This window comes from Perca fluviatilis, chromosome 3, assembly GCF_010015445.1.
Source record: "Perca fluviatilis chromosome 3, GENO_Pfluv_1.0, whole genome shotgun sequence".
NCBI classification, from domain to species: domain Eukaryota; kingdom Metazoa; phylum Chordata; class Actinopteri; order Perciformes; family Percidae; genus Perca; species Perca fluviatilis.
The window spans coordinates 19500361-19520443 of NC_053114.1; the positions used below are offsets into that span (position 1 = coordinate 19500361).

Sequence of the window (20083 nt, forward strand, 5' to 3'; positions counted from 1 at the left end):
GTTTGTGCTGAAGTAAGCAGTTGAGTGCAAGAAAATTAGATTAGAGGAATGGGTCAAACAGGACGAAGCCAAATAAAACCAAGGCAGGTGTTAACTGTAGGTTGTGGTTCTGTTCTTGCACCAAATCTTAACTTGATGCCATTCTAGTACAAAGTAAGATTACACACATTTATTGAAACATTTATTGCATAAATCAAATGTAAGTTTAAAGCACCTGAAGGACAAACGAGTACAGCAATGGCACAGGTCTTAAATGTTGTCAATCCCAAGTCCAGGCTGAAATTTGTCTTTCCAAGTCAGGGTGCAGAATTTTTTCAAGAATGAATCCTTTAATTAAAAATTAAAATAATGCTAAGAACAAGTTTACAAATGCATCTTTTACTTCATAAAATGTTATGTCCTGTGCCTCTGAGGGTTAGGACAAATTCAAATACTGGGGCCTGTGACCTCAAGGGTGTGCTGGAGCTGTGACAGAAGACACCAGGAACAGACTGAGTGCAAAACTTCAGTTTTCCAATGCCTCATCTTGTCTCCTACAAAATAACGAAGATAAAACTTCTCCCTGTAAAACGCAACCTTTGTGTGGCCTCATCATCCAGTGTGCTTCAAGACCTGATTGTAAGGAAATCAGGAGAGAAGTCCAACCAAGGCCTGGTCTCTTACACCCCCCCCATCAAATTAAAAGGTATCGGCCTCGGGAGGGTCCGAAACTATTCATCAATCTTGTCATCCCCTTGGTAATGTCGGTATTCTGGTTTGAGCTCCCAGGTATTCTTGTGTGTTCCCTTCACATTGTAGATGCCAATATCACGCAAGATTTCCTTCAAGTAAATCTGGGAGAAGAAAAAGATTTAAATGCTTTTTCAGTGAATAAAAAGCACCAAAATTAGTCCGTGTTATAACCACAAAAGCCCTCACGTCGCCCTCTAGTCTTACCACAGGCTGTTTGGTGATATCCACCAGATCTTTGATGTTGTAGTACTGGTGCTTCTCAAAAGCAGAGAACAACATGTCCAGCACCTGCTGTTTGTCAGCTCTTGCTCTCTTGCCCTCCTCCTTCTTTTTCCGCTCATACTCAAGCTGCAGCAAAAAAGTAAACAGACAGAGGTGAGGCAACACATCCAGGCCTACATCTTACAGAGCCGTACCAGTGGTGTCTTCATGTCGTGACTCTCATTACCAAATTTTGCAAAAAATGTTTTCCTCCCTTTAGTTTCCATTCATTACTGTAATTCATGAACTTGAAGGGGTGGTTCAGAATTTTGGACATAGGACCTCATTTCCAAGTTAGCCAGTGTGTTATTTATTAGTGGAGACAGTTTAACACTTTTCATCCAGTCCTTCCAGTTGCAGAGTTGGCTGGTGCTAGGCTAGCGCAAGTCAACAGTATCTGCAAACAGTTTTACCCACTCCACAGTACACCCGAGGTAGATAAATTATAACGCCAGACTATCGATGTAAATGTCGGTTGATAAAATAATGTCAGAAATAAAACTATCCTTGTGTTGAAAACTGTCTCCACTGATAAATAACACATTGGCTAACTTGGAAATGAGGTCCTATGTCCAAAATTCTGAACCACCCCTTTAAAATGTGGAAAAAGTAGAAATTTGCATGACGTAGGCAGTTCATTGCTAGGGTCCAGATGTATCAAACCATGGGTCGTATGTGCAGGCTACATGTATGAAACATGCACAATACAAAAATAAAGTGAGTAGATTGATAAAACAAGAAAATCCTGTATAGGTTTTTACTTCTTACATTGTAAGTATGGTTGGCCACAGGTTTGTAGTTGCTGGTGACAGCTTTGTCCAACTGTTGGGACAGCCTGACTGGCTTGGCCAACTCTTCAATTTGTAACCTGTTGAGACGATGACAATGACTTTATTGCCAAGAACAATACATGACATTCACTGTGTACACTGAGTAACCTAAAAAAAAAAAGAAACACCTGTACGATGTAATACAAAAGCTCTGCAATTCTTCTATGTTAATAGTTATGTCTTACTTATGTCATTATGGCATCTTTAAATAAAAAAAAGAATGGACCTTTGAATCTTGAATTATTCAAATTATGAATTGGTTATAGTGTATACTTATAATAATACAGGGGTTTCTATTCCACCCACCCAGTTTACCTATAGGTAGAGAAATAATTAAGATTTAACATGCAACAAATGGGAAACTATAACCTTAAGATGTCCACATACAGTTTTAGACATACATACACAACAATGTAGATGATCTACGTTCATGCATCTAACATTGCATTGAAATGCAGGTCCTAAACATACTAACTTGTGTTTATTGTGCACATCATTTCAAAAATACTTACCTTTTCAGCCTCATATAGCCTTCGCTAACAGCGGGTCTGCACTCGGCTCTCTGCACTACCACTCCCTCCAAGGCTATTTTATCTGAAAAAGGGGACAGTTAATTAAAACCTTGATAAAAACTTGTTGTGCATGTTTATTTCATATGTAAGGAAGGTGAGCAGTTCCATGTGTGTAAAAGAGAAGAGATGAAACAGACACTGAATGACTGGGTAATGCATTTGGAAAAAAAATACTTTATATGAATAATTCAGTCCAGGCTCTCTATTAAAGTTGAGAGAAATATGTCAGAGCAATCAAGGGTCACTTTCTGAAACGGCACAATTGCGCTTTAATTACTCAGATACTCTAACTGCACTCATAATGTGACTACAACAAACCATCTTGGCCTGGGACACACACACACACCCAATCTCTCTTTGCTGCTATTACTATTATTCATCCCACAGCATTTCTCTTTAATCCACCAAAAAGTCTTAAATTCAGTACAATTGTCCCTTTCCCTATATATACACACACACTTAAAAATCATATAACCAAGTTTTGTCCCACTTTTTCAATCCAGCCACACTGGCTGGCTACTGACTCAGAATTGAGGTCACACTGTACCTTCTTAACCCTTTAATTTATATACATAGATCATCCGCACCATTTCTTAGTTAATGAATGTGAAATGTGTGAGCCACAGCAAGGGTTTATGCCAATTGACACTGTTCAATGTAAATACGTATTTAATCAGCATTATGGCCAATAACATAAAAACATATGTGTATATGCTGTTGAACATTTGCATACCGAATGAGAATCAGAATCAGGTTTATTGCCAAAGTACATTACACTTACAAGGAATTTCCATGTTGGTTGGTGCATACATAAAACCAAACATATTTCACATTAATAAACAATGAATACATATAGAAAAACTGAATGTACAACAAAAACAAGACAAAACGACGAGCACCAAAACACTGAGGCGCCCGTAGTTGGCGCCATCTTGAAACTGAGTATGAAGTCAGTTATAGCTTTGGCCTTCCAGGTGTAGGAGTAAGTACGCACGAATCTGCTGGCCATGAAAGTTGAGGACCAAGACAGTTTGTCTCATATACAACAGCTTTATAAGTCTCGCCAACCGAAAGGAAAATTGTGAACGACTGATTCTGCACACTGAGTTCAACACATCACTGAAACGACTACTTGAGCCACCGCAAAGTCACTGCTTATTTACTTGTAGTTTTGAATGAAACTTGCCGACGTGCATATAGTAGATCTAGACTAACAAACACTCAAATAACAATTCTCTTTGCCAATGCAATGTGACAACTGGACTGGTATTACAACCATCAACACGAGCAGGGAGCACTCTGCTCAAGCGCAGCGTCGCCTAGTCTGCCCACAGACTCTCTTTTCCATCCTCCAATCAAGATGGTGCAAACAAAGTGCCGATACTTCATATGAATTTTACAATTATGCTCAAAAAGAGAAGAGGCCCATCTTAGGCTTCACAGTGTTCACTGGGTCCGCAGTTTTGGTACCAATTAGGGGTGCATGATATATCGACTCAATGTCGTTATCGCAATATTACTGTATATCGAAAGTGTCGCAATAAGTATGCAATATTTTGTTTATTTTGTGGAGTGCTGCGTCCCGTCCGTTGGCTGTGTGGCTTAGTTGTGTTTGATTTAGAGCCCGCTTGAAACGCTATAATGATCATCATTTTATTGGCCAGTGACAAACCCAGAGAAGCGAAAGAAAAGTTGTGTCCTGTTCTCTTTATTTATATATTTTATACTGTCCACCAGTGAAACATGTCCTGCTCTGTAGACATGGTCCTTATTTATTTATTCATGTTGGACCAGTCCAATATGACAGTTAGTTGAAATAAACCTTGTGTTGTAAGAAAACTTGTTTAATTTGTTATGAATCTAATTTTGATGCATTTTCCCATAACTTTGGTAATTTTACATATGTTTAAAAATATCTTGATATCGCAATATTCATAATCGATATATCGCAATATCACATTTTGTCAATATCGTGCAACCCTAGTACCAATACATGCATCTTCCAAAGCACGTCTATGGGCTACTGTTGCGATACTGCAAATGCCATTTATTAATAGAAATAACGGACACTGTGTGCCCGATCCCCAGTGGCACCAACCACCACCTTTGTCACTCGCTGGCGAAACGGAGGACTCACCTGGACCTGCCCCCGCCCCCGAAACTGAGCTGCTGCCATCAGATCTTTCTTCTAACTGGCCTACAGGAAGGGAGGGAGGGATGGTAAACATGAAAATACAGGGGATGGAAGACGGACGAAGGAGGGGATCGAACAACAAGAACCACACCCAGGGTTTAGTCGCACACGAAAATGTTTAATCACACAGAGGTTCTGGGCGTAATCTCTGATGAGTACACACGCGTGCACATGAGCAAAGCAAGCATGCCCTCACAAAAAGCGAGCACAGATACACTGTCCCACCACGAATACACATCCATGACAGGGCTGCACAAATACCAAACGTATTATTTTAACCAAATTCATTTTCATAAGAGAACACTGTATGTTACCAAAGCATTTCTCTAAGTTTTAAGTAAATGGTACACACTTAACTGCAATTTGAAAAATGCAGCAGTAATTACCTCTCCTTTTGTCTTTTTTTGGTTGAATTTCATGTTGTGATGCCTTATAATATTGGCCAGGTCTGTGTTGAAAAAGTTGAAAGTTTTACATCAAGTCGTGCATGAAACATTGTTTTTAAAACATTACACCAACTGTGCAGCCCACACACACACACACACACACACACACACACACACACACACACACACACACACACACACACACACTCACACCAAATCAAAGAAACCCATGCACAAATCAAATCAGCTCCAAATTCACCAATGATTTGTGTTGATATTGATCTACTCTATGTTAAATTAATTCCAAATGGGGCCATTGTGCCAAATCATAAACACAATCTGCTGAGATGATTGACAGTACTGAAAAGACGGACGGACTGAAAAGGTTAAACCACAAATAAATGACTGACGGAAGATCAAACACTGAAACTAAAATTCCCTTTTACATAGAGACAGAAACACAGATCAGACTGGATGAAGACACATTTCCAACATACCAGCTCTCTTCTGTTTTCCATTGAGTGTTCACTTATCCACTCTGAACAGTATATTTCTTATACGTTAGGACTGAGGACAACCTCACACTCTAGGAAAAAAATCGGCTGAGAGTTCACAACACAGAGACAAGCAGGGCAAGCAAGAAAAAGACTGCGTCAAGACAGCAAGCTGTAGAAAGGGTAGCGTAGGTGCCTCCACCCACCTGATCACACAGAACTTACCTCTGGGCTCTAGTACAAACAGATATTTTACATCACAGAAAACTAAACGTGTGCCTCATCTTGCAGAAGCAAACACTCGGCATCCTCCAGCTGGCCTCAAAAATAAAAAAACAGTCACTCACCTGATGAAGTTTCTGTGAAGACCGCCAACGTCTGACCTCCCACTGTCTGCATGGTGAACGGGTGCTCGCGAGGCGCAGACACCGTCTTGTCTTCTATACCCTCAATCACGGTCAGCTCTTCGTTCAAAGTGAAAGACACCTGTAAAGAGCAGTGTGATCCACATTGAAACTTCTCAGCCCCTTTCCTTACTTTTGATCTTACTGCCATTATCCTGTGTCAAGTACAGCAGTAAAACAGGGCACACAGTCACGTTCTATTCTCGACACTTACATGTAAAGTTATCTTTACATTATCTTTATCATGACTATTATTTGCCACTGTTCATCACACCCCCAACCGGCCCCGTCAGACACCGCCTATCAAGAGTCTGGGTCTGCCGAGGTTTCTTCCTTAAAAGGGATTTTTTCCTCGCCACTGTCGCAATAGCCACTGCTAATGCTTGCTCTTGAGGGAATTACTGGAATTGTTGGGGCTTTGGAAATTATAGAGTGTGGTCTAGACCTACTGTATCTGTAAAGTGTCTTTTAGATAACTCTTGTTATGATTTGATACTATAAATAAAATTGAATTGAAATTGAATGTACTTCAAATCACCAATCATGATTATATTTACTAAAGTAAATGTCAGAAAAGATCTGTGAGAATCCGATTGCAAACCGGTATCAATAAAATGCAGTAAAAAGAAACATACTTGGCTGACTTTGACTGAGTATACAATCAAAAAATTTATTAGTATTTACTAGTATTAGAATTTAATTGTAAATGTCAAACCAAACTACATTTTTTTAAAGTTTTGCTAACAAAAAATAATGATGATCTCCAAGACCTAGAAAAGGCCTTGAAAAAAGTTTATAACTAGCACAATTTCTATAGTTAACTATGCACAATTCAGATTGAAAAATTAAAAATTAACTGTTGCATATACACAAAACATGTTAAGCATGCACTGAAAGAAAAAATTAGGTTGTGTTAAACCATTTTTGTCTTCCAGAGATTGTATTTAGCCTTTATAAATTAATATACGTTTCCCCCAAAATTGACTACGGTGCAAACCTACCTACATATTGCGTGTGTACTACATTATAAGGATGGCTTTCATCATCATGCTATTGTATATGGCAGATGTCTATTAACAGGATGCATTGCACTTCTTTCTTCAAACATCACTTACCTCTGCTTTTCCTTGGGTTCCTTTCCTTGGAGATACAAAATAATGAACATAATTAGAATTAATTGATTGGCAAAATAACAAGGTATTCAAGTGTATTTGAAATGCATTATTAATAGTACAACAAAAAAGCATTGAGTGTATAGGCTAACTATCTAAGTCTTCACAATCATTTTACCCTTCATCAGCACGTACTACAGTTTTAATTTTCTCTCTTCCCCTTCCAATGTTGTGCATTGAGTGCATCACTTATTGTGAACTCAGAGACACACAATAACAGGCTGAGGCTTCTGGGATTTGTTGTTTCACATACTTGCAGATTCGGAGTTTCCCGACCTCGCCTCTGCCAGTTGCTTTTGCCCATTGCTGAGAGAGGTATTTGGGCACCTGCGTGGAGAAACATGGTTAAAGATAATTTTATGAGGGCTGCTATCGCACCTTTACCATAAATTTAGGAGCTAACGTTATCCCTTTTATATGCGGTCCTTTGTCACCGTCAATTGTCCCAATCTCTGTAAAACACATGGTGAGAAAGGTACAACAACGTGCTGTTGGGATGAAGTTGAACCCAACTTAACTAAATGATGGTGCTAACGTTATGCATTGTTATGTGTCTGGAGCCACACTCATTCAACATTGTTGCAAACTATATTATATTGCCAGCATTAGGCAAACACGTTACTTTGGCAGCTCTGTGTAACGTTGGGCAGTTCTCTGCAAACAGATCATGAGACTGATGTGCACTGCAGAACAAAGCTACCTGCTTCTGATTTTGTTTACGTTGGTTGTATTGCCAAACGATGGTTTGTAGTTAACGTTAAATTAATAGGTTATTTTGCGTTGGGCATAACAGATTAATCTTATGATTCGTGGTTTAATTAAGCCAAAGTTGGCTAACGTCAACAGTTTATGAATTTAGCTAACGTTACAACCCACGGCTTCATGTGATGCTAAGCTACATTACTGTTAGCCTATGCTGTCTTGTAAGTTAATACATGCTTCTATATCCCAATGAACTAGCGTTTTTTTAAAAGGATGTATACCTTTACAAGCCACACACCCGTGTTCTGCTTGGCACCAGTTAAATCCACTTCTCCTTTCTCGGACATGTTTTAAAATGATGCTTCTGATTAGCTAAATGGCTCTGGCTAAATGCAACCGCCACACGCATGCGTAAAATAAATACGAAAGTATGGCGACTGTGATGGTTCATACCACTGTGTACGTCCTTTTAATGTTGACCATGTGTGCATTGTTTATCCCTTACACGTTCATAAATAATAATTTATGTTTAAGAATATAACATGTAAAAGTTTAAAACACAAAGTTTAATTAACTTTTTTTTGCAAAAGCAGTTTATTGGACATATTGATTAGATTGCAAAGCTACAGGGAGTGCATGCGACATAACAATGCATTTTACAGCAATCTGTACAAAAGGTGTTTCACAAAATCAACCATATCAATGTAGGAAAATATGTAATTTATTTGAGTAATTCCTTCCATATCATCAGCCCTAATTCAGTGTCTCCTGAAAAAAATGCAAGCTCCACTGGCTGCTGCTTTATAACAACTTGAATCAGTTTGAAAACATATACTGTACCATTGCACCCAGTCACTGACATACACTCGCTGAAATGGACCCGTCTGCCACGTCTATATAGTCTGTTTAGTCCAGGTTAGTCCAATTTAATTCTCCATTTGTGACATGAGTATCTGTACAAACATAGTCCATATTTTACAAAACCTGTATGAAAATTTCACCAGCCAGACTGTAACTGAAGGTCTGCCCGTTCAAACATCTTTCTAATATTTTGACAATTTGTTACAGGAACATTCGGTCCCTGCTGTGGGAGAATCGTGTGTTCAGTTCCTGAGATTTCTTCAGCAGCCGCTGCTTCTGCGCCTCATCAAAGCGATTCACCTGCAGGTCTTCATCTCGATCGAACGGTCTCCTCTCCACTGGTTTGTCAGCCTTCTCCTTTGCTTTTTCCTTCATCTTCTTTGTGTGCATACTCACCAGAGACTCAGCACGTTTAGACTCCTGATAACAGGGAGCAAGTAGAAACATTTTAGTTCCGAGCTTAACGTGAACAAGTGTGCATAACATCTGGCATTCATTTGATACAGGGACATTTAGGACAAAAGAATGATTGAGGTAATGCCACTTACGTTATACTTAGAGACTTTATCTGCCATTTCCACGTCCCTCTTGGAGACTTGTGGGACATCGTCTATCTCCACCTCACCCTTCTTCTTTCGCTCAAGATGTTCCTATTGGTCAAGAATAGAACCATGAAATACAGGGAATATATATATATATATATATATATATATATATATATATATGTACACAATGTGTAATAGGAATTATCAATAATAAGTATAAAGATATGTTCTTTTTCATGAAATACCCTGGTCTTGCGCTCAATATCTGCTGGTGTATCTGTCCAAATGGAGCGATCCTTGTTCTCTGGACCTGACTTCTTCTTGAAGGTTCGAGCCCCCAAGCCAATGTGCTGCAGTTCTGGTGGGAGCTCTGTCATCCAGGTTTCTCTAGCCAGCACCTCAGGAGTGTCCTGTTCAAACACAGAAATACACACATACACAAATTCAGACAGCAGAGGAGGAAAACCTTTAAAAAAAAGGCATAAAAAAAAAAGAGCAGGACACCCTAGTGCCGGATATTTTGCTTAAAGTGCTCATATTATGCTTTTTGGCTTTTCCCTTTCCTGTATTGTGTTATATATGTTTTTTTGTGCAGGTTATAGGTTTACAAAGTGAAAAAGCCCAAAGTCCACCCTAAAAGGGCCTTACCATCTCCAACAGAAAACACTGTTCACAAACTGCTCCAAACAGCTCTGTTGTAGTCCAGCCTTTACTTCTGTGATGAACGTGCGTCACTTTGTAACACACGTTACAATGCTCGCCTAGCTGCTAGCGTGGCACGCCATCATACTCTGCTTCTGACTGGCTGGTTGTCCTTACCTAGCTACTGCGCAAGTGCGACTCCCAACAAAGATGGAACAGAAGTGTGATGTCTCACTCTGTAACTAAAACAGAGAGCTCAACACACAGGGTGAAAAGAGGAGCTGCAGCAATGTGCAGTACAACAAAAATATGTTGTTTTTTGAAAATTAAACCATGTAAACCTATTCTGGTATAACCTCTAAATACAATTATGAACCTGAAAATGAGCATAATATGAGCACTTTTAATATTGCTATTGTGTTTCTATGCTATTAAATGTTTCCCCCCCTCAATTTGTAAGCATGTAACTGAAGAGTTTGTATAGTGTAGACTATGCAGATAAAACTGGGGGGGTGGGGGAGAGATAAAATTGGACTCACATCTCCTATCAACTTCTCTTTCATCCTCCGTGCTCTGCGCTCAAAGTCCAGAGCCACGGAGTCTTCAATAGGCCCTTTGGGCGGCATGGGTCCAATCACATCATCATCCCCTCCCTCGCTGCTGGAGGACTCAGCCTGGTAGCCAGGAGGAAGGGCAGGCCCCGGGAAATCCTCCCCATCTTCCCCATCATTGTCATCATCGTTTTCATATGCTGCTCTTCGAAACCCAGGAGGCAAAGCTGGTCCCAGCACAGGCGGTCTGAGGGAACAGAATAAGTCAGTTACAGCTTCAACAATTAACAAATTATCCACAACACAAATAATTCACGTGCTCACCTCTCTGGTGAACTCTGTTGTTTCCTGAATCCTGGTGGTAGGGCTGGTCCAAAGAAACCATCATCAGCTTTTTCTTGTGCCTTTTTGTTGTCCACCCTGTTCAAAAGACACGTTGCCGTTTGGTTTGTTGACCATTTATTTCTATAACCTCTAGTCCCTTAATGAACCTACTTGTCTGCTGATCTTTCTGCAGCTGTGTGTCTTGTTTTTGCTCTTTTGGCCGCCACCTCCTGTTCGCTGTCATCCGAGGAGCTCGACGGTTCTCCCACTTTATAGCCAGGAGGCAAAGCAGGGCCAGAGACTAACACATTTAGGTTAGAGAAGAAAAACACATTAACTACCCCGAAAAGGCGACCGGATGCGAATATTAGTGATTTATACACCATTTATCGAAAGGGTGGTATTTTGTCTTATACTTACATCCTTCATCACTATCAGAGTCTTCATCCCTCTCCTCCTTTACACACATCGGGGGTAAAGCAGGTCTGATTGACGACATATTTTAAACGGATGGCTTAGCTAGCTAGCTACTTACTGAGTCACGTAGTTTTAGCAATTTCTATCAAAGTAAAAAACTAAAAACTAAAAGCTTCTCCATAAACAAGACAAAACAAAGATTCGCTGGAGGAACCTCGAACGACGAATTTCACCTTTCACCCAGGAAGTAAACACAATGAGGCTTCAGTCTGTCAAGTTAGCTAGCTAGCTAAAGATGAACTAAAACCAGAAGTAAGCTATTGTGCTACAAGAATAAAAGCACAATCAATTATATGTTTTTTTTTATGATTGATTTAATGATTCTTTAAGGTGCTTTTGATGAATACATTAAATATCAGTTAAAAGTATAACTACCCATTTGTATGTCAAACCTTAGCACCTTTATGTATTTAGTTTTCTTTATGTGTATGAGTATTTTACATGGCATCATTTTTTATTATTTTAAGAATGTGTGTAAAAATCCTAATAAAAATATTGTTTACATAAATATATCAGTTAACATGTTAGTATGTTAGGTTAATGTGTTTTTTCTAATATGAGTAATACCTCTATAGCTATTATTTCAGAGTCATTCTCTTTATTTGTAATAATTTTGTTCTCTTTATTTGTAATGATTTTGTTCTTCTGTTTGTACCATGAAATAAATAAATACATGCATACATGCACACACACAGTCTAATTTGTCCCTAGAACTTTGTTATGTTAAGTGCACTAATTTATTTTGTCAACACATTCTGGGGAAAAACACACCCTCAAGTAGGCTAGCTACATATTTCCCCTATGTAGCTACATGAATATTTTTATTTTGAAGGCTAAGACCGGAAGCCTGTATTTATAGTATTTTAGCGTAACGCTAGACACCGGTCAGACTACAACACAGTCTCATCTTTGTCGACTTTCAGGAGGGCATCAGACACATGAAGGGATGCTTGCCATGTTTTGAAAGAAATCGTCTATTTAAGAATATATAAAATGGGTAAAAAGGATAAAGGAGATCGGGGTGAGTTGCTAATTCTCTGGTTCAACCTAGCTAGCTGTTAACGTTTGCCAACGTTTAACGTTACTGTGGCAAGCTGAAAGATGAAAATATTGTGAAACTCCCTGCTGTGTAAAGTTATTGCTGACCACACTATAGCTTTGCATCTGGAGTCTTTAAATGCCATTGATTCACGTTATTCCATGTCTTGCTATAGGATAATGTTAGCATTTGTAATGAAAGGGTTTAACGTTAACGTTACCTGATATTTGTCAAACTGTGAAGAGTAAAACGCAGCCTAAAATGATTAATGAAAACGCAGGAATCGGTCATAAACTACATGACGTATTGACAAATGCGTGTGTAATAAAGCACACAGCGTCTTTTAAACACACACACACACACACACACACACACCTATTTGACAAAAACACACAACTAACACAAGAAAACTAATATATTTCAGTTGTAAGTGATTTGTCCACCTCTATTACTGGAAATGTTTTTTTTTTTTTCTAACTCATACAGACAGGAAGTCCAAGAAGCGTTTCTATGAGGAGGAAGAAGATGAAGAAGAGGTAGCGGGCATCGAGTCTCAGGAGGCCATACCTGCTGCTGCAGGGAAACAAGTGGATGAGTCCAGTACAAAACTGGATGAATATGGAGCCAAAGATTATCGTGTTCAGATGCTGTTGAAGAATGATCACTCTTCACGCCCCCTCTGGGTGGTAAGATGGGTTTGGATTGTGGATTTCCGCACTTAAGACAGTTTACCAATTAAAAACTAGGTGGTCGTCTTGCTGATTTTTCACAATATTATAAGAGATGTCTCTTTGTATTTCTTTGTCATCTCTTTTTTCATTCTTATCTCCTCCAGGCTCCAGATGGACACATCTTTTTGGAAGCCTTCTCACCAGTGTATAAGTACGCCCAGGATTTCATGGTGGCCATTGCAGAACCAGTGTGCCGGCCTAATCATATTCATGAGTACAAGCTGACGGCCTACTCCCTGTATGCAGCTGTCAGTGTGGGGCTGCAGACCTCTGATATTGTGGAGTACCTGCAGAAACTCAGCAAGACGTCGTTACCTGATGGAATCGTGCAGTTCATTCAGGTCTGAATGAGAGAGTATCTGGAGTTTTGATGGAAGAGGACAATTCCCAAATGTGTTGTTTTAAGTTGTGTGCAAAATGTGGTTATTTATTCATTGCATTTCATCCCTTTCTTTCTCTCAGCTCTGCACAGTGAGCTATGGCAAAGTCAAACTGGTGCTCAAGCACAATAGGTAAAGTCATTTCAACAACCGTTCCTTCTGTCTTTATATCATTAAGCATTCCCTTGGCACTCTTCTTAAACTGTGCTGCCTGTCTACCTTCAGGTATTTTGTTGAGAGTACCTTCCCTGATGTGATCCAGCGCCTTCTGCAGGACAACGTGATCCGTGAATGCCGTCTCCGCACTGCAGACGGAGCAGACACTGAGCTTATTACTGAAGTCATCTACAGCAAGTCAGCGGTATGTCATCCAACATTTTTTTTTTTTTTTACTCACACGCACGCGCAGAAAGTGTGTCACCACAGTGTGACACTCGCTGTGCTGCAGGTGCTATCTGTGTGAACTGCTACAGGCCAAGAAGCTGCTGAGGGGTTATCTGAAAGCCACTACACACACACACACACACACACACACACACACACACACACACACACACACACACACACACACACACACAAAGTAATTTATTATTGTTTTAAATTTATAAAAAAAAAATATCTTCTAAACAATTACATTGTGTGTTTTCTGCCCAATGTTGGTGCATTATGACACATTGTAACAACATGAGGAAGGATGTCTTGTGATCCAGGAACTAAACAGGCCCTTTTAGGTTTTTTCTCACCTGTCAGTTATTCTACCATCTAATTTGAAAGTCAGTAACATGTTGTGCTTCGGAAACATCCCTGTAGAGGGCCAACAGGAGTTGTAACTGTTGCCCTGGCCATTCACTAACAAATGTCCCTTGATGTCTCCTTCTGACAGATTTCCAAGTCCATTGAGGAAAAGGGAAGTACTTCCACCTCACAGCAGCCCAGCGATGGACAAACTTCAACCCAGCAGGTCCCCGAGGACATCTTCAGCTACTATGAGCAGATGGATAAAGAAGAGGAGGAGGAGGAAGAGACTCAGACTGTGTCTTTTGAGATTCGCCAGGTACACATCAGATTTATGTTCTCTTATTTTTGCTGTTTCACTACTACATACTTAACATTACTGCTGACATTTATGCCATTCATGTTTTGTAGCTTTATTTAAAAGTTAGTACCCTGCTTAAAAAAATGTAATCACATTTCTATGCCCTACTCTGAACTGTTCTTCTCTGACCTGGTGTAGGAGATGATTGAAGAACTGCAGAAGCGTTGTATTCAGCTGGAGTACCCCCTCCTTGCAGAGTATGACTTCCGCAACGATACAGTCAACCCAGACATCAACATAGACCTGAAGCCCACGGCTGTGTTGCGGCCCTACCAGGAAAAGAGTCTGCGCAAGATGTTTGGGAATGGACGTGCTCGCTCTGGGGTCATCGTGCTGCCCTGCGGTGAGACAGCTGGTTTACTGCAGTCAAGCGAGGACGAGACATTGAGGGACAAAACTGAAAGGATACGCCCAGAGCATTTTATCACAAAATGAAAATCAACTTGAATATGAAATACTATATAGCTTAGCCCATATAAAAAAACAAGGGATATACTCTTGTACTAAGTAGATTTTTCTTGAGTATACCCTCAACTAGGGATATAACGGTATGAAAATTTAACCTCACGGTTCTAGTGACCAAAATGATCACGGTTTTCGGTATTATCGCGGTATTTTTAAAAGTGCGTTAAATATGTTCATAAAGCACTGATAGGCCTACACAAGCTGAAATAGTTTCAAAAAGTGTAACCGTGTTTATTATATTATATAAAAATATAGGCAATAGGCTGATATTTGTCCTGAGCACTGTCATCTCCTCCTTCCGCCATGATTCCAACTTCAAGAAACACACGTTGTAGCTACTTCAGGAGACTCTGATGAAGCTGGGAAGGATTAAACACGCGTGTTTCCACACCGTGGTAATCCACCGTGGTGATAATCATATTTTAAATGAAAACGGTAATTGTTATCGTCAACATTTTTATCGTGGTTTACCGTTACCACCGGTAATCGTTGCATCCCTACCCAACCCAAACTATTACTAACTACTGTATTGGTAATCTTTTGTAGCATCCATGTTGTGTGTAAAAAAAACTTGTATGTCTCAATATTTTATCTCGCCATTTCTTTCCAGGAGCGGGCAAATCTCTGGTGGGCGTGACAGCAGCGTGCACGGTGCGTAAACGCTGCTTAGTGTTGGGGAACTCCTCGGTGTCAGTGGAGCAGTGGAAAGCTCAGTTCAAGATGTGGTCCACTATCGACGACTCGCAGATTTGCCGCTTCACTTCCGACGCCAAGGACAAGCCCATCGGCTGCTCAGTGGCCATCAGCACCTACTCTATGCTGGGTCACACCACCAAGCGCTCCTGGGAGGCGGAGAGAGTCATGGAGTGGATGCGGAGCCAGGAGTGGGGACTCATTATCCTGGATGAGGTGCACACTATCCCTGGTGAGTTGTTCTGAAATGGATCTGATACTGCCTAAAATGCTGGTATCGCTATCATGGCATTGAATCGCTATGCAGCGATTCAATGCCACGTCACTTAGCCCCGAAATCCACTCTTAAGTAGTTTATGTTCTGTTTCCGTTAGACTGACTGTCAAAGTAGATAATAAAAGAAAGTTATTTGGCATTCATTCTCTGTAACCAGAGCAAGGCCATACGAACAATGAAAGCAATCATATCGGATCGGTACTCGGTATAGGGAAGGAAAAAATTTTATTGGAACATCTGTAGTTATTGTACATCAGTTTTCCAGACAACTCGATATATTATCTTCCAGTGTAACTGCCTCATGCAAACAATATTTTGAGGTAATGCTTCGGGTTATAGTGCGTTTATAGACACATGATGTAGACCCATATATCAGTGATATTAATCTCCATGTTGACATAATACCTGTATTCTGTGCTTTCCGTAGCCAAGATGTTCCGTCGTGTTCTGACCATTGTCCAGGCACATTGCAAAATGGGGCTCACTGCCACACTGGTCAGGGAAGATGACAAGATTGTGGACCTGAACTTCCTAATTGGACCTAAACTATTTGAGGCCAACTGGATGGAATTGCAGAACAACGGCTACATTGCCAAAGTCCAGTGTGCAGAGGTCAGTCTTGCAGTATTATACCGTACATTGACACAATTAGTCAACATTGATTGTGTGCTCTTCTCTGTGTGGACTTCTATGTGACTTGATAGATGTTAAGCTGTCTTATGTCCTTAAAGTCAGACAGCTTACACAGTTGTCTGAAGCCACGCCCCCAAAAAGTTGATTGTTGAATAATTTTGGCTGGTGTCTCACATGAACTAGAGTTGGACCCAGATATGTAGCCACCAAATAAGAAATTTCTTGGTGAACTAAGATATGTCAAAGATTAACATTGTGGGTATATACCATAATATCCTATGACTCAAGGCTCTTTGGTATAGCTGCAGTCAAGATTCAATATAAAAAGTACCTTGTGAGCATGTTCCACATTGATAAAGCTATCTGAACAATGTACCCGTCTGTGCTTTTAGGTGTGGTGCCCAATGTCTCCAGAGTTCTACAGAGAGTATGTGGCCATCAAGACAAAGAAGCGCATGCTGTTTTATACAATGAACCCCAATAAGTTCCGCGTTTGCCAGTTTCTCATTCGCTTCCACGAGCGGCGCAATGACAAGATTATGGTCTTTGCTGACAACGTGTTTGCCTTAAAGGAATACGCCATTCGCCTCAACAAGTATGTTATTTATGACAAGAGCAGCATTTCAAATGTTTGAGTAAATTGCCTGTTCAGATAGGATTTCTTCGTGTTTAAACTCTGCTCTCTCTCCTTTTCCTCTCAAGGCCTTACATCTATGGCCCAACCTCTCAGGGGGAACGAATGCAGATTTTACAGAACTTCAAACACAACCCCAAGATCAACACCATTTTCATCTCCAAGGTAAACGAATCAATCTCTTATTGATTTACTGTATGTAATATTGGCCTACTCATTCAGCCATCTTGTGCCCTTTTGTTGGCCAGTAGGTGGCACACAAGTGGAGCAATATCCCAGTAATGGAATGGATTCATGTCTTATATGTCCTGTATTCCTGCTAACAAACAGGTTGGAGACACCTCATTTGACTTGCCAGAAGCCAATGTTCTGATCCAGATCTCTTCCCATGGTGGATCACGCAGACAGGAGGCCCAGAGGCTTGGCAGAGTCTTACGAGCCAAGAAAGGTCAGTTTGTCTGCAAAAACAAACTTTGAACCCTTCTGATTGTTTGCCTGTGCTAACGCACGCTGACGCAGCTGCTTTGTCTTACCTCCATCCGTTAACTAAAACAGATATTATTACTCTGCCTGTCTGCTTGTTTAGGAATGGTAGCAGAGGAGTACAATGCCTACTTCTACTCACTGGTGTCCCAGGACACCCAGGAGATGGCTTACTCCACCAAGAGGCAGAGGTTCCTGGTGGACCAGGGTTACAGCTTTAAGGTGTGTTCACCTTTACAGCATCTTCTAATCTCCACTCAATTTCACATTATTTGTTTCCCTTCAGAATTGCACCACAAGTGTTACCTTGTTCATACACCATGGACCATATAAGTTTGCTCTCACAGTTTGGAACAATTACACTGAAGGATAGGTCACACGAGACACAGAATCTAAAAGTGCCAAAGGTTTATTCCATATAGTTTTGGACAACCTCATTTAAATGTAATATTAATTTGGAAAAAGTGTTTAGTTAGTTTATTTAAATAATATTACATTACAAATTAGATTTTCTTGTTTCTGTTATCAATACACTTGCGGCAAGACAAGTTTGAGCCTGATGTGATGTTTAAAAAAATGTCTGGCTGGACTTGTGAAGCAGTCCAAGACTCAGACTTAGAGGGACAAAACAAAAACTGAACCAGAAAAAAGAAAATCCAGCTTTCACTCACAGAGATAGTTTACATCTGAAGAGAACTCCACCTGTTCTGTTGTAGATATGCATCTGTACAATTTTAATTGGAGGAATAGAGTTCATATCAAATGACAAAATGCCTGTAAATGTTTAATTAAAATTGTAACTATTTATTTAATGTATTCGTGACAACTTCTTCAGGACAAATGGTAACATGTTTGGGAATTAAAAAAAAAAAAAGTGTGTGTGCTTGATCTTTGGTCTTCATTTATGTGACACCTCATTCCTGTTCAATTTACAAATACTATTTTTTTTTTTTCTTTCATGTTGTCATGTTCCTCTTCTTTCATAGGTGATCACAAAGTTGGCAGGTATGGAGGAAGAGGACTTAATGTTCTCCTCAAAAGATGAGCAGCAGCAGCTGCTTCAGAAGGTCCTCGCTGCTTCAGACCTGGATGCTGAGGAGGAAGTGGTGGCAGGGGAGGTGGGCGGACGACCACAGGTGAGGACTTTCGCTAAACCTGGACTCAGAAAGCCCACATAGGCAATTGCCATTGCATGTGTACAATAATGCGATTGTATATTACAATATTCTCACTAGTTTTCTCTCTCCCTGCTTCCCCATCAGTTCTCAAGACGAACGGGCACCATGAGCTCCATGTCAGGTGCCGATGACACCGTCTACATGGAATATCAGAGTCGAGGCAGCAAAGCCGCATTGGGCAAAAACATTCATCCACTGTTCAAGCGCTTCAGAAAGTAGATGCACTGACTCAAACCCTGGCACCTAAAGACTTATTCAATCGCAACAAGGTAATAGGACAAAGTTGGGGTGCAATAATGTATACTGAGTTTGGATATCCGTCTTGCAGTATTATACCATAAATTGAGATAAAGGGATGCACACAATTAGTCAACATTGATCGTGTGCTCTTCTCTGTGTAGACTTCTATGTGACTTGATAGCTGTTAAGCTGTTTTATTTCATTAAAGTCAGACAGCTTGCATAGTTGTCCATCTGGTCTGGAGAACAGAGCAATGACTGAATATACCCTGGACCTGAATATTATCAAATGATGATATGCTGTACATTGCTTCCTCCTAGTAACCGATGGTGACGACGGTTGAAATGACTTGTACATCTAGTTAAGAACGCAGCGAATGACGCCTGCAGGGCTCGACGGCTCTATGTGACAAATTTGAAAGTCTCATCTCCAGCTCCCTCAAGCGCCTACATGTGATGACATTTACAGATGACATGCAGTGATAATGGCACTCTGTCCAAGTGTCAACGGTGTCTTTTTTTTCATGTCTGTGTTGCGTTGCAGTGATGCAGCTAGCCAATTGGGCCCGTTCCGCAACAAAATTAGGTGTTGTTTTTGAAAATCAAGCTTAATTCCACAACGCCTGAAGGCTTTGACTTGTTTGCAGTAATGTCTGTGTGTAGGATAAGAGGTTACCAAAGTAGACGTCTGGGTGATGTTAGCCCTACGTGGAATAACCTGCGTCTTATCTACTGTTGGTGTGTGTGCTTCACTGACAATTGTATCTGAGGAGGAAAACCAAGGATGTATATTGGAATTTTTGTAAGTGCGGCTACATTTTTACACATTAAGACATAAATAATTAAACAATCTGTGGACATTAATCTGTTCTTGATGTTAGTTTTCAATAATGTGTTTTGTTCTAAAAATGTTGTCTTTAAGATGTTGCTAAATATATTTTGTGAAAGAAATATTATTGGAATTTTCAATTTATTGATTCTGAGAAGTCTGAAAAAATGAACATCTGTAACTGTGGGAGGCTGAAATTAATGTTAGTCTCCTAAGAAATGAATAGTGATTATTCAAATTAGTCTGTTATAAACCATAGT

General features: G+C 40.1%; 3 protein-coding genes across 5 annotated transcripts; 1 reads left to right on the forward strand and 2 right to left on the reverse strand.

Moving 5' to 3' along the window:
• Positions 1-168: 168 nt before the first annotated feature.
• On the reverse strand, positions 169-8172 carry gtf2f2a (general transcription factor IIF, polypeptide 2a). 2 transcript variants are annotated; one of them, XM_039794271.1, is made up of 9 exons: positions 8029-8172; positions 7299-7372; positions 6989-7013; positions 5817-5955; positions 4533-4592; positions 2336-2417; positions 1762-1861; positions 937-1080; positions 169-833 (listed from the first exon to the last, which is right to left on the reverse strand). In XM_039794271.1, the coding sequence occupies exons 1-9, from the start codon at positions 8092-8094 to the stop codon at positions 711-713; spliced, it is 813 nt and encodes a 270-aa protein (XP_039650205.1). In that variant the 5' UTR covers positions 8095-8172; the 3' UTR covers positions 169-710. The 2 variants fall into 2 exon arrangements, with proteins under 2 accessions (XP_039650205.1, XP_039650206.1); XM_039794272.1 differs by lacking the exon at positions 4533-4592.
• A 152-nt stretch (positions 8173-8324) lies between these two features.
• Positions 8325-11353, reverse strand: gpalpp1 (GPALPP motifs containing 1). Its single transcript, XM_039796201.1, has 7 exons — positions 11091-11353; positions 10842-10971; positions 10671-10766; positions 10335-10593; positions 9399-9563; positions 9157-9258; positions 8325-9028 (listed from the first exon to the last, which is right to left on the reverse strand). Exons 1-7 carry the CDS (start codon positions 11167-11169, stop codon positions 8810-8812), a joined length of 1050 nt encoding a protein of 349 aa, XP_039652135.1. The 5' UTR covers positions 11170-11353; the 3' UTR covers positions 8325-8809.
• A 642-nt stretch (positions 11354-11995) lies between these two features.
• On the forward strand, positions 11996-19858 carry ercc3 (excision repair cross-complementation group 3). 2 transcript variants are annotated; one of them, XR_005638835.1, is made up of 16 exons: positions 11996-12168; positions 12673-12872; positions 13022-13258; positions 13380-13429; positions 13523-13658; positions 14181-14351; positions 14532-14736; positions 15469-15783; positions 16255-16439; positions 16853-17055; positions 17163-17259; positions 17425-17542; positions 17681-17799; positions 18564-18713; positions 18840-19024; positions 19316-19858. XR_005638835.1 is itself a non-coding variant. In XM_039795788.1 (15 exons), the coding sequence occupies exons 1-15, from the start codon at positions 12141-12143 to the stop codon at positions 18972-18974; spliced, it is 2349 nt and encodes a 782-aa protein (XP_039651722.1). In that variant the 5' UTR covers positions 11996-12140; the 3' UTR covers positions 18975-19858. The 2 variants fall into 2 exon arrangements, 1 of the variants encoding a protein (XP_039651722.1); XM_039795788.1 differs by having other exon boundaries at positions 18840-19858.
• Positions 19859-20083: the final 225 nt, after the last annotated feature.